General features: G+C 41.2%; 1 protein-coding gene across 1 annotated transcript in view; it reads right to left on the bottom strand.

Moving 5' to 3' along the window:
* Nucleotides 1-240: 240 nt before the first annotated feature.
* IFIH1 (interferon induced with helicase C domain 1) overlaps nucleotides 241-12,829 on the bottom strand; it is a 48,647-nt gene continuing 36,058 nt past the window's right edge. Inside the window, exons 8-17 of the mRNA XM_029072306.2 lie at nucleotides 12,180-12,397; nucleotides 10,303-10,419; nucleotides 8,750-8,873; nucleotides 7,742-7,966; nucleotides 7,222-7,484; nucleotides 4,299-4,448; nucleotides 3,530-3,691; nucleotides 2,159-2,349; nucleotides 1,087-1,177; nucleotides 241-984 (exon numbers count right to left, since the gene is read on the bottom strand). Of these exons, the coding sequence (XP_028928139.1) occupies nucleotides 805-984; nucleotides 1,087-1,177; nucleotides 2,159-2,349; nucleotides 3,530-3,691; nucleotides 4,299-4,448; nucleotides 7,222-7,484; nucleotides 7,742-7,966; nucleotides 8,750-8,873; nucleotides 10,303-10,419; nucleotides 12,180-12,397 (1,721 nt within the window). The 3' untranslated portion in view covers nucleotides 241-804. The remainder of the gene's footprint in view (nucleotides 985-1,086; nucleotides 1,178-2,158; nucleotides 2,350-3,529; nucleotides 3,692-4,298; nucleotides 4,449-7,221; nucleotides 7,485-7,741; nucleotides 7,967-8,749; nucleotides 8,874-10,302; nucleotides 10,420-12,179; nucleotides 12,398-12,829) is intronic.

Here is a 12,829-nt window from a genome sequence, read left to right on the forward strand (position 1 = left end):
TACAAGAAAATGGCCTAAAGTAGAGTTGAAGAGGTGAATTTCAAGCCATCAACGATGATACTTGATAGTGATTTTTACAAAACATTTGTTGGAAGAAGGGGATGTTGAAACTAAAACTAAAAACAGGGGTGGAGATGGTGAGGCCTAGTAGGAGGAGTTTAGGCCCAAGTTCTAGTCCCAAATCTGGCACTGGCCTCCTTTGTGACCTGCGGCAAGTCCCTTAACCTTTCTGGGCCCCAATTTCCTAATCTATAAGAGGATATAAAAATAGATTGTGAGTCCCATGTGGGACAGGGAATGAGACCGAGGTGATAATTTTACAAAGTACATAGTAAGTACTTAATAAATACCATAATTACAAAATGATATTATTTGAATATTCTGTATGGAATACTTCTGTCAAATGATCTTCTATTTAACTTACAAACCCATTAGGATGATGCAAGGCTTGAGTCAATCACAACAATTAGGTTGAGGCAAGCATTTCTCCATTGCTTTTTAATGTTTGACCTAGTGATTTTCCCTGCTTCACAAGGAGGTAGACAAAGTGCTAAAGACATGGCAGGGTGGAAACTCACTCACTAATAGCCAATATGGAGGTTTTATCTGGACACCCCCTCTTTCTAAGCAGAAACACATCTTCAAAACAAAAGTAGACACAGGTATGAAACAAAGAGTTGATTTTGTTCCCGTATAACGGGCACTGTCGTTAGTATTCGCTTATTCACTGTTAAAAATATCCATTTGCCATTGTGGAACCCTGCCTTAAGAGTAAAGCTCGAAGTTTTAAAAGCACATTAAATGTTAATCTTCATCACTAAACATACAATATTCTGAATAGTTAAGCTTCGGGAATGTGATAGGTAGTTCACTCCATCGTTTATATATCTTCTTTTCAGAATTATTCGTGAAAGTCACCACAAAATGTTTGATATTGAGACAAGGGAAATCTAAACTTTTGTGCACCATCATTGTTCCCCAGGACTGCAAAACAGAAAAACAACAAAAACCTCACATTATATTTCTGTTTTTAAATTTCAGCATTAAATGGATATTTGTTAACTAAAAGGACTATAGAATACTTACCTGTCCACATTTGCAGATAATTTCCCCGTTTATTTGATAATCTGCGAATTTTTGTTGCAGTACTTTGTTATTTCTTGTAGTATAAAGTTGCCTAAAGTTAAAAACACCCAGAAATCAGATCCGGTTGCATTTTCTAAACCAAATTTGCTACTAAATGGAAGAATTCCATGTCATTCACCCCTTTCTGAAACCACTGCCATCAGTCACAACTTTCCAAGCCCAAACTCCATTTTAGTCGTTAGGTTTCTTGGTCTGCCATCACGGTTCCACCTGTACTGATTAACTAGACCAATCTTCACCTTCCCCAATTTATGTCACAGGTCAAATCCCAATCCCTCTGGGAAGTTTTGCCCAAATTTAAGATAGTTTCATAAATTTTAAGCCACTGTTTTTGAGATGTCAAACATTCTCACACCAGGTGTGCTGTTCATTCAATACTTTGTAGGGATGTAGAGGATTAAATTCAGGGAGACCAGGTATGTTCATTAATACCTGGTCTGCCCTTTTTTTCTTCTTCTCTGGGGAAAGCATGCTCTTCCCAAGATTCATGCTGCCAGTTCCACACCTAGGCATGACCTGTGCTCACATTTTGTGGGCATACCGGAAAAGTGTTAAGTGCAAGGGGAGGGAGGAAGGTGAAAATGATCCCCAAAGAACACCCACGAGAGGGCTCTTACAAGTGTGGGTTCTGGACTCACCTGGTGGCATTTATTAAGTACTTACTATGTTCAAGGCCTTCGAGGAGCTATAAGACAAACAGACTGGACCCAGGGTTTATAGTCTATGAGAAAACTGAGTCTCAGAAATGTTGTGACTTACCCAAGGTCACCCAGCAGGCAGGGGTCAGAGTGAGGACTAGAACCCAGGTTTCCTGACTTCCAGTCCTGTGTTCTTTTCTATAGGCCCTTCTGGCCTTGAACCTGTGCTAATGGGTATTCACCTCCTGAACACGCTGATAGAACCACACTGCCAAAGAGACTGAGGAGAAGGTTTGGCCTCCCGCCTACTTGTTATTCGTAACGGATGTACACCTTTTACAAAACCATCAAGACTCAATTTGGAAAACACTTACTTAAACTCTGGAGTCATATTGACATGGTGCATATTTTCAATAACTTGAATGTCTTCTCCAGCACAGGCTTGCTTAGTACAGTTTCTGCAGCTCAAAATTATCAATGCTGGGTTTTCTTTGATTTGCTTGGTTAGATTTTTCTTGATTTTCATTTTCTTTTCCATTATACTTTGCATCTGGAACACCAAAATCTAAAAACAGAAAGAAAAGATTTATGGTGCTATGTTTAGGATTCAATTACCCTTAGCCAGCGGGAAAATCAGCACAGACTTGTGTGACCTGAGCCTAAAAGAAAAGAGGGTGGGCATTAAAAAAATCAGGAAAGGGGTCCGAATGATCCTGTTTGGTGTTCACGGAAATCTGTATTTGAGGGAGAATTCTCAATGTGTTTTTCTAGCAGTAGAAGTAGTCAGAGTAATAGTAATTTATTAGCACCTAGTGTATGCCAAACACTGCAGGAAGCAAGGGAAAAGATGGATATGGATGAGCTTCGAACACGGTTTCAGGCCCCCAACGGCTCCCAATCTAAGAACTGTTGGGGAGGGCACTGGTGATAGACACCCAAAGAAAGATAAAAATAAAAAAGAGAAGGATGACGATAAGCACAACAGAGCCACAAGTTTTTAGGCTTCTCGTGGCTCAGGCTAACGGCCACACAAGTCGCAGCCACAGCCACACAGGCTAAAAGTCGAGAGGGTTTATGTTGATGAGTTGGAGCCTTTCCTGGCCTTACCGGGGAAGCAACAGAATGAGTTGAAAGAGGGAAGAACGTGAATGTGAAGGAAGTTGATGTATTTTTCTGAAGGCAAAATAACAATTTTATAGCCTAATGATTTTAGAAAAGGGTTTTCAGCTTTATGGTTTAGATAGCACAAGAACTGAGTGTAGAAAATGCTCAGGGAAGCCAGATTGGATTCCTGGAGAACAAGAGGATATTTTTCTACAGAGGTTTCTTCTGTATTTCTCTCCTTAGTGGGGCAGCAAAATCGCTTTTTCCCTGGGTAATAAATATAGCGATCAATCAAGCAGTGCTATTTATTGAGTGCTTGTTACATGCACAGAACTGCATGTCCCAATCCACGAACCCCCAGCCTATCTTGGGTCAAACCAGAACAGCCTGAACACTTAAGACCCCCCTCAGTGGTCCACCACCTTGGCTTATCCAAATCCTGAAATTTCATGCAGCCACTTATTCCTTCCTAATATTACTGACCTCACTTTTAATTACTTTACGCTAATGTACGGAGCTAGAGCAAGTCTTCAGTGTACTCTACACCCACACATGTAACGCTACCAATGGAAGCCCTCAGAAAAGGAAAACAACATGAAAACTATTTCTTAAAGAAAGAGGGCAGCGATCACCGGCAATACCTTCTCAGAATAATCCTGCGGCTTCATGTTCTGAACACGGTTGATGGCTTTATACATCATTTTCTCCCGATAAACATTAACACTTTCACGTTCGACGACTCCTGACCCACTCTTCGCCACCAGTACGTACGTGCTTTCATCAGCACGAGCTCGTCCTCGGGCCTGTGAGTTGGAGATCACGGAGGAAAGAAAAGGTAAATACCTTGGAAACACGTTTGGCATTAGGTCGGAGATGAATGATTGCAAATGTATTTGTTCAGATGAACCTTTCCTAATAGCACACCACCCAAATGCATTGCCAACTGAGGGTACTGGGCAACTCCATTAGAGAACTTCTATGGCAGGAGAAACATGCTGTGAGTCAAAGAGTAGCAAACAGATCTGTTTCTCTTAAACATTCAGGTGTTCTCCCCTCCCTCAGCCCCAGCATTTTTGTACATGCCCACGAGTAATTAATTTTAATGACTGTCTCCCCCTCTAGTCTGTAAGCTCCTTGTGGTAAGGAATCATCTCTATCTACTCCTTTTGCACTGTATTTGCACTTACATCCAGCACTTAGTACAGGGTCTGGAACATAGTAAGTGCTTACCGAATACCAATATTACTATTATTCTTAACAGTGGTCCGCACACCCGAAGTACTCAATAAATACCACTGATGGATTGAAAACAAGAATACTGGCTCAGACATTTATTAAAATAAAAGGAATTAAAAAAAAGAATGGAAAAAAATAAATCAGAAGAACAAGAACCAAGGTTAACACTCATACCTGGACCATAGCTATTTCATTGGTAACGAGACCATAGCGGATAACAATATTACATTCTTTTATATCCAGACCTTCCTCAGCCACTGTGGTTGCGATGAGGAGATTTAACTTTCCAGTACGGAACTTATTAATGACTTCTCTTTGTTCATTCTGTGGAAAAATGTCAATAAATTAATTTTTTGCTGCTAAGCTACAGTTCCTAAACATTCTAGATACTTCCAGATGGATAAAAAGATAATAAATTGTTAGTAGTCAGTACAAGCTAAGGATTAGCTCATACTTGCTATTGGTACCATCATATTTTGGAATTGAGCAAACAGATGATGGCCAAATTACATTTATTTTTTCATTTGGGGATTCATACATCTTAATGAAATAGATCCATCTTCTAATCTGTTGATTGATAGATTATAAAATTCCAATGCTCAGAAAATAAAATGATGAGAGATCGTGGGAAAAAAGGGTTTTTGGACAGGAACATGAGAATTCATTTAAAAAATTGTAAACTCTTTTTGTCTGCTATATTAACTTCAGAAAGTAGGGAATAATAAAGTTTCCAGTGTCTTGGCTCTTTCGGGATACCTTGGAGAAAAGTACAGATTATTTTATTGCTCCGGGAGGCATTCAAGCAAAGGAAACAACAAAATGGAAAAGATAGCCTTTTTTTTTTTTTAAACGATTGAACATGTCTGCCGATTCTATTTTCTCCCAAGTGCTTAGTACAGTGCCGTGTACACAGTAAACTGTCAATATATATAATTGATTAAATAATTCAACTGGGATTTTTTTTTCACTCTAAATGAAATCAAGATGTTTAAAGAATATTCTCAATTAAAACCAGATACTGAGTACCTCCACTCCAATTTTCCCTTCTTCCTCTTATCCGTAATTTATTTTAACATCTTTCTTCCTTGCTATACTGAGCACTCCATGAGGGCAGGGATCATTTCTATTTTCTCTATTGCTCTTTCCCAAATGCTTAATTAGAGTGGCTGCTCAATAAATACTATTGATTGACTGATTACCCTATATAGAATAATTTTACGTAGCTGCCACATCAGTCATTACATAAATTATCTGGTGACTACTTTTAAAATCATTTCCACCTGCAACAGGGGGTAATGAAAATTGAATGAGTCTGATTTTCAGATTTGCAGGTGAAACTTAGTTCCTAGTCAAGGTAAAGGTCTGAGGGAGTGACTGGGTCAATCTAGCATGACCCGCTGGGGTTCATATATTCGCCCTTCTTCTGTCTTCCTGGGTTGCTCTCTAAGCAGCTAGATTAGGCTCATTCATGAGAAGTAGTGTGGCCAAGTGAATAGAGCACAGGTCTGGGTGTCAGAAGGACTTGGGTTCTAATCCTGACTCTGCCACTTGTCTACTGTGTGACCTTAGGCAAGTTACTTAACTTCTCTGTGCTTCAGTTACCTCATCTGTAAAGTGGGGTTTAAGACTGTTAGCCCTAGGTGAGACCCGGACTGTGTCCAACCTGCTTACTTTGTATCTACCCTGACCAACCTGATTACTTTGAGGCTTAGTGAAAAGAGTACGGGCTTGGAGTCAGAGGTCATGGTCATGGGTTCTAATTCTGGCTCTGCCGCTTGTCTGCTTTGTGACCTTGGGCAAGTCCCTAAACTTGTCTGTGCCTCAGTTCCCTCACCTGTCAAATGGGGATTAAGACTGAGAGCCCCACGTGGGACAACCTGATTACCACCTTGTATCTACCCCCAGAACTTAGTGCTTGGCATATAGTAAGCACTTAACAAATACCAACATTATTATTATTATTATTATTATCATCAATAATCCCAGCTTCGCCACTTGCCTGCTGTGTGACCTTGGGCAAGTCCCTTAACTTCTCTGTGCCTCAGTTCCTTCACCTGTCAAATGGGGATTAAGACTGAGAGCCCCATGTGGGACAACCTGATTACCACCTTGTATCCACCCCCAGAGCTTAGAACAGTGCTTGGCCATAGTAGGCGCTTAACAAATACCATCGTGATTATTATTATTATTACCCCAGAGCTTAGAAGAGTCCCTGGCATTGGCATTGTTGAGCATTTAAAAAATATCTTAAAAAAAGAAGTCATCAGATCTTCCTGCCTGTCCAGGATGATCAGTGGTAGCTACTGCCCTAGTCTTACCCTTGGTGTATCCTGATTCCACTGCTTGTAAATATTCAGATGTCTGTTTCCTATTCTGAAGTGTATGCTCCTTAAGAGGCGGGGAAAATGTGTCTTGGGCGATCGTTTTACTTTTCCAAGCACTTAGCCAGTGAATTGCACCCACGAGGCACTCAACAGACACTATCCATCAAGGTAATACTAATAATTCTATGAAGCGCTTACTGAGTGTGCAAAGCACTATACTAAGCACTGGGAAGGAATACCCAGGTAGGAATTAAACACAGTCCTGTCCCGCAGGGGGCTCACAAACTAAAACTGGTATTTATTGAGCGCTTACTGTATACAGTGCACTGTACCATTTTACAATGGAGTCGGAAGACACGATCCCTGCTCTCAAATAGCTTACAAAGTAGTGGGGGAGACAGGCATTAAGATTAATTACAGATAGGGGAACAGATAGGACTATGACGATATGTACACAAGTGCTGTGGGGCTGGGAGTAGGATGAGTAATTGAGTGCTTAAGGGCTACAGATCCAAGTGCACAGATGACTAGGAAAAGAGGGCCCAAAGAGAGGGGAAACAAGAGGTCACTCAAGGAGGGCTTTTACCACATTTTCAATCTGAATCCCATGTGGAGCAGGGTGATTATTTATTTTGCATTTATCACAGTTGCAAGCAAAATGCTTTGCATATCATTTCTACTACTTCAAGAATAAAAGTTTAGTCAAGAGACGGTTCAGGGAGCGCAGATAATTACCGAAATATAATAACCAAATACATTCTGAGAGCTTATACCTGGGTCATGGGTTTAAATTCACTGTTGTGGCCGGCACCAATGAGGTAGTAAGCTTTCACTCCTATTTCTGCAAATTTGTCATTTTCAGAGATCCACTGAGAGAGGGCACAAGCACTCTGTCGAGTCTTGGTAAAAATGATTCCTCGGGCTGCCGCTTCATCGGCCTTGGTGAATTCTTCAATTATGGTGTTTCTCAACTTGGTCAGTTTTTCATTTTCATGATCTGGATCTATGGCCAATTGCTTCAGCTTTTCTTTGTTTTCTAAAGAATGATCAAAGGAAATCAGTAAAGCGCTACTCTTACTTCTGAAGACTCAGGATGCTTACCACCACACACTGAAGTCAATTCAACTTCCCAATGGATCTAAATCCCAACACAGTGCTTCCGAAATACCACTATGAAGATTTCCCACTAAGGCAGGCTGACATTCAGCTTTATAGAAGTAGGAAGATCAGTTTGAAATAAATGAGCTACACAAAATTGAACTGTGGTTTGCAATATATGCAACTGAATCTTACCATAAAATAAATCTATGAGATATTTATCTGTCTTATTCAGTATTAGAGCAGCCTGTTCATCATCCTCTTGTGCTGCCATTTTCTTTGCTTTTTCATCCTTATAGAAGTTTTTAAGATGGTTGTATGCATCGATCATTCGAATGGTGTCATTAATTTGCAGGGCCTCATTGTACTTTCTCAGATGCTCCGCACACACACGCTCTGTACGGTTTTCTTCCTTTGCAGCTATAGGGGAAAAAATGTCCATTCGCAGCAGTGTAAGTACTGGGGGAAACAGATCTTAATGTTGTAAGCTGGATCATGAATTCTTCAAGGGCAGGGATTGTGTCTACCAACTTAATAATAATAATAATGTTGGTATTTGTTCAGCGCTTACTATGTGCCGAGCACTGTTCTAAGCGCTGGGGTAGACATAGGGGAATCAGGTTGTCCCACGTGGGGCTCACAGTCTTAATTCCCATTTTCCAGATGAGGGAACTGAGGCACAGAGAAGTTAAGTGACTTGCCCACAGTCACACAGCCGACAAGTGGCAGAGCTGGGATTCGAACTCATGAGCCCTGACTCCAAAGCCCAGTACTTAGTACAGTGCTTTGCATGCAGTAATCACTCATAAATACTGTTAAGTGGGATTAAGGTTAAAATGTCATGGCACAGACTCCAGGGTGCTTAAAATCCTAGCTGTTCCCAAAATCTTCCTCCTACTATTTTAGTCGATTGTGGACTCACAAGCCATGACTACTTGAGCTATTTCTTTTTCTTTCTTTCTCTCTCTCTCTCTGTGTCTCTCTCTCTCTCTCTCTGCCACTGCATCTCTCTTTTTCTTGCCTCTGCTGTGTGGCAGGCATTGTCCTCTCTACCTTTCACTTGTGGCCAGATAAGAGGGATAAATGGGGAGATTTGCTCTGATTTCTGCTTTTTTATAAGGTGCTGGGCCCTGAATACTGCCCACTCCACCAATCTTCTGCCTGGCTATGCCACCCAGCCGAAAAGAAATTGGTAACGATTACCTTTTTTTTCCATTTGAACTACCCATTGTTCGTACTGCTGGCCGCCAAAATCAGATGTTGGATAGAGTCGGCAATGGCTTTGAATATCTGTCATAATATCAATAAGCTTCTTTTTAAAAGGATCCTAAAAATAAAAAATGACAGTCACATTAGGCATTTAATGTCTCTGTTAACTAATTCAGCTAAAAAAAGTTTGAGGTTTTTTTTAAAGTGTGTGCACCTCTTATTAACACATATGTTCATGAATGTGCATGCCTTATTCATTCAGTCACATTTATTGAGCTCTTATAGTGTGCAGAGCACGGCGCTAAGCCCTTGGGAGAGTACAATATAACAATAAACAGACACATTCCCTGCCCACAACTAGTTTACAGTCTAGATGGGAGGAGACAGATTAACACAAATAAATATTTATCCCTTCTCCACACCCAAGGTACAATTAAATCCAGAGGTTTTGGTCAAAGGGACAGTTAGTGCTACGCACGGTGACAAATAGATCTTAGAAAGAATCTAGGGTATTTTTAAACAAATGCCACACTGAAGGCAAGTCCACAGTTGACAAGCATGGAAATATCTCCATCTGGAAATGCCGAACAACTATATTTCTTCCTCTTTAAACACTTTGAGACTAATTGGAATATAAGGTTGGCCTAGTGGACAGAGTACTGATCTAGGAGTCAGAAGGACCTGGATTCTAATCCCTGCTCCGCTACTTGTCTGCTGAGTGACCTTGGGCAAGTCATTTCACTCCTCTAGGCCTCAGTTCCCTCATCTGTAAAATTGGGGATTAAGACTATGAGCCCCAAGTGGGACAGGGACTGTGTCCAACCCAATTTGCTTGTAACCATGCTAGCGCTTAATAGAGTGCCTGGCATGTAGTAAGCGTTTAACAGATATCACAATTATTATGATTATTATTAGGCATTTTTTGGGAGAATCCCGGAGCTATTTCACTCAGAGAGATTCCTGGTCCAAAGGTTTGGTAAAGTGGGCAGTGGAGGGTGGGATGGTGGACTTAAGGGCCTGGGAAGAGGTAAAGCTTGGGCCAGACAAGGAAATTGGATAAATTTATTTCTTCAAGGCAGAGCCTAACTCAGTGGACTCCACCTACATGGGTCGCACCCATCGGCCCAACCAATCCAGCCTGGCCTCAACGAAGTTTTTCCAGGGTCCTAGCACCAGCCACCTTTCTGGCTCAGTGTCCACAAAGGCTGCGGTGTCTGGGCAGGAGAAACAAAACCAGTTGAGCGCATGACCTAGTATATGAATTAGCTGTGAGGACACACAGTTGCTTAGAATCTTGAATTTCAGCTCACATATTAAATCAAATCAGTCAATAGTATTTACTGAGCACTTACTGTACTGTGTACTAATCACTTGGAGCCAAAACAAATTTAACAAGCCAACTGCTGCATGGGAAAGCAGCTGTTTTTCACCCTTATCTGCTAATATTTTTCAATAGTATATTTCACTTGATTAAGGTCAAACAGCCTCTGTAAACAATTTAAAAAATGACTTAATGAACATATGGATATAAGATTTTCAAAACATACATATCTGGTGTAGTCTGCAATCACTATCTTCTTGCATGGATCCTTCACCTGAGATTTTAGAAGGGCTTCATTTTCCTTAACTGTCTTAATTGTAAATGCATCAAGGTTGGCACATATCTGGAAAGGAGAAGAGACACACTTTTTATTCATTTATCCTATTACAGTACCTAAAAATAAAATCCATTTATTGCACACTTCTTAAAATAGCAACAATGGACAGTAATTTCTTGTTGCCTGGGGTACCTTAGAGATTTCCCAAGCACGACTTTTAAGAGTGACTCCAAGAAATGAATAATATTTTTCATTCTTACTAGGCAAATTTGTGGCTGACGCATAGGCGATATGGGAATCGGGTATGATCCCATTTTCTACAGACAAAACTGAGGAGGAAACAGTTGGGAACTTGCCCACAGAAAGTGAAAATGAAAAAGTTTGGTGGAGAATTAGAGAAAGCAGTGCCCCACTACAGGCGGCCCTGGCCCGAATGACGTTCAAATACAACAAAAGGAACTTTTGCCTTGCACTTCTAAACGTTCACCATTCTTCAGCTTTTAAACATCGCTTTTCACTTTACAATGCTAGCCTCGTAACCATAGGTAAATTACCCCACCCCACCCTCACCTAAAACCCTCTGGGCCTCAAAATTTACCCATATGTCTTCCCATTCCCTTACACTCCTTCATCCCTGTTCCGTTTCTGTTCTTTATTTGTTGGTTTTTGTTTTTTTGTCAGCTGCCGGAAGCTCCTACTGCCAGCTCCCTCTGTGGCTACTACAGAGAACTTTACAACGAAAAGAGGAGAAACCAACCCATAGTTCTTCAGACACTTTCTTTAGGAAAGCAGACAAGGCTTCCGAGAAACCAACAGTCAAGGCTCCTGAGAAAATTGCAGTCAAGGACCAATCCTCACTTGTAACACTCTCCTACGCAAAAATTGCTCTGTGATTTGCAATATTTCCACTTAAGACCCAGGTTTCAGAAGCCAACTGTGTCATAAATTGGAGGACTGCCCCTCGTTTAAATAAAATGAGCTTTCTTACCCCAAAGAAGAGAGTAGCTAACCTGGGATGGATCATAAATCTAATTTTGCCTTTAAGGCCATGTGTAGGCAGTGTTGCTGAGGCCCCATCCTGGGAACTCCAAGTGGAACGGCAGGACCTGTGTTGGAGTCCCTGGAACTTTCAGACTGAGACCCCGCTCCTCTGAGGTGAGGATTTACACCAAAGCGGGGTAAGAGAACCCAAGATCATGCTTCAGGAAATCATCAAAAGAGCACAGCTCACGTTCCACAAGGTAGCGTTACTTGAGCCGACAAGGAACACTGCAAGGTTGGGCCCGTGTCATTTAGCCCCTCAAAGAATGGAGTCCCTACCTCCCCGCCAGTTCCTTGAGCCTTCAAATAGCAGATACTTAGTTGGGGATAGAGGCTGGGAGAGGTTCTCGTGCGCAATGCCAAAACTGAGAAGCGGCTTGGCCTAGCTGAAAGAGCATGGTCCTGGGAGTTAAGAGGATCTGGGTTCTAGTCTCGGCTTCACCACTTACCCGCTGTGTGACCTGGGACCAAGTTCATTCGCTCAATCATTCAATCGTATTTATGGAGCGCTCACTGTGTGCAGAGTCCCATACAAGTCACTTAGTTTCTCTGAACCTCAGTTTCCTCGTCTGTAAAAGGAGGATTAAAGTAGCTGTTCTTTTTCCCCTTTGTGACTGTGAATCCCCAGGGAAAAGGCCTGTGGCTGAGCTGATTATCTTGCATCACCCCAGGGCTTAGCACATAGAAACGCTTAATAAATACCACAATCATTTTTAGCAAATTAGGCACTGGAGGCAGCACGGTGACATTTTAAAAATCCCCAGCCAGGAAGGATGGTGACTTACTCTTAAAATATGCTCTTCAGCTTTTGCTTGCTTCTTTGCTTTGCCCACCCCTGGGGAGGCTGTCAGTCCTAGGATTTGAGGCAGAGGAACCACTGGCTGATTTTCTTTCATCAACTTCTTATTTTTCATCTTTTGTGTCAAATAGCGGGTCATTATATTGTTATAGACACCTTCTTTTTGGGTGTGATGACATTCATCAATGATGATGAGTGAAAAATCTTGAAAAAGAAGACAAATCACACAGGTTATTTCTTTACATCATTTCCAAGAGCTAAGACTATTAAACTATCATTATTTTAAAACCCCCCACTAAATTAATCAGATCCTCTTCTCTAATAATGGTCCTTAAGTGTTTGGAAGGATTGTGGCACTTATTCTGAATATAAGTAGATCTTTCTTCTACTTAAGGCATGCGACCTCAGTTTCTTTGTGGAGTATCATCTGAAGGAGTAAATTCTAAAGCAGAGGGGAAAGTAGGGGTTCATTGGCTATTCCAAATGCTAAAAATCCTGCCAGTTGAATAGCACATTTTAGACACCTCTTCCTTTTCAAATTACCGATTCTGTTCCCTGCAGGAGCTGGAGAGGTGAAAGGTCAATACCCATTTTCTGCCAATTCTTCTAATAAATGAGAGCTGGAAAAACTATCCA

This window comes from Ornithorhynchus anatinus, chromosome 9 (assembly GCF_004115215.2).
Source record: "Ornithorhynchus anatinus isolate Pmale09 chromosome 9, mOrnAna1.pri.v4, whole genome shotgun sequence".
In the NCBI taxonomy this organism is placed as follows: Eukaryota; Metazoa; Chordata; class Mammalia; order Monotremata; family Ornithorhynchidae; genus Ornithorhynchus; species Ornithorhynchus anatinus.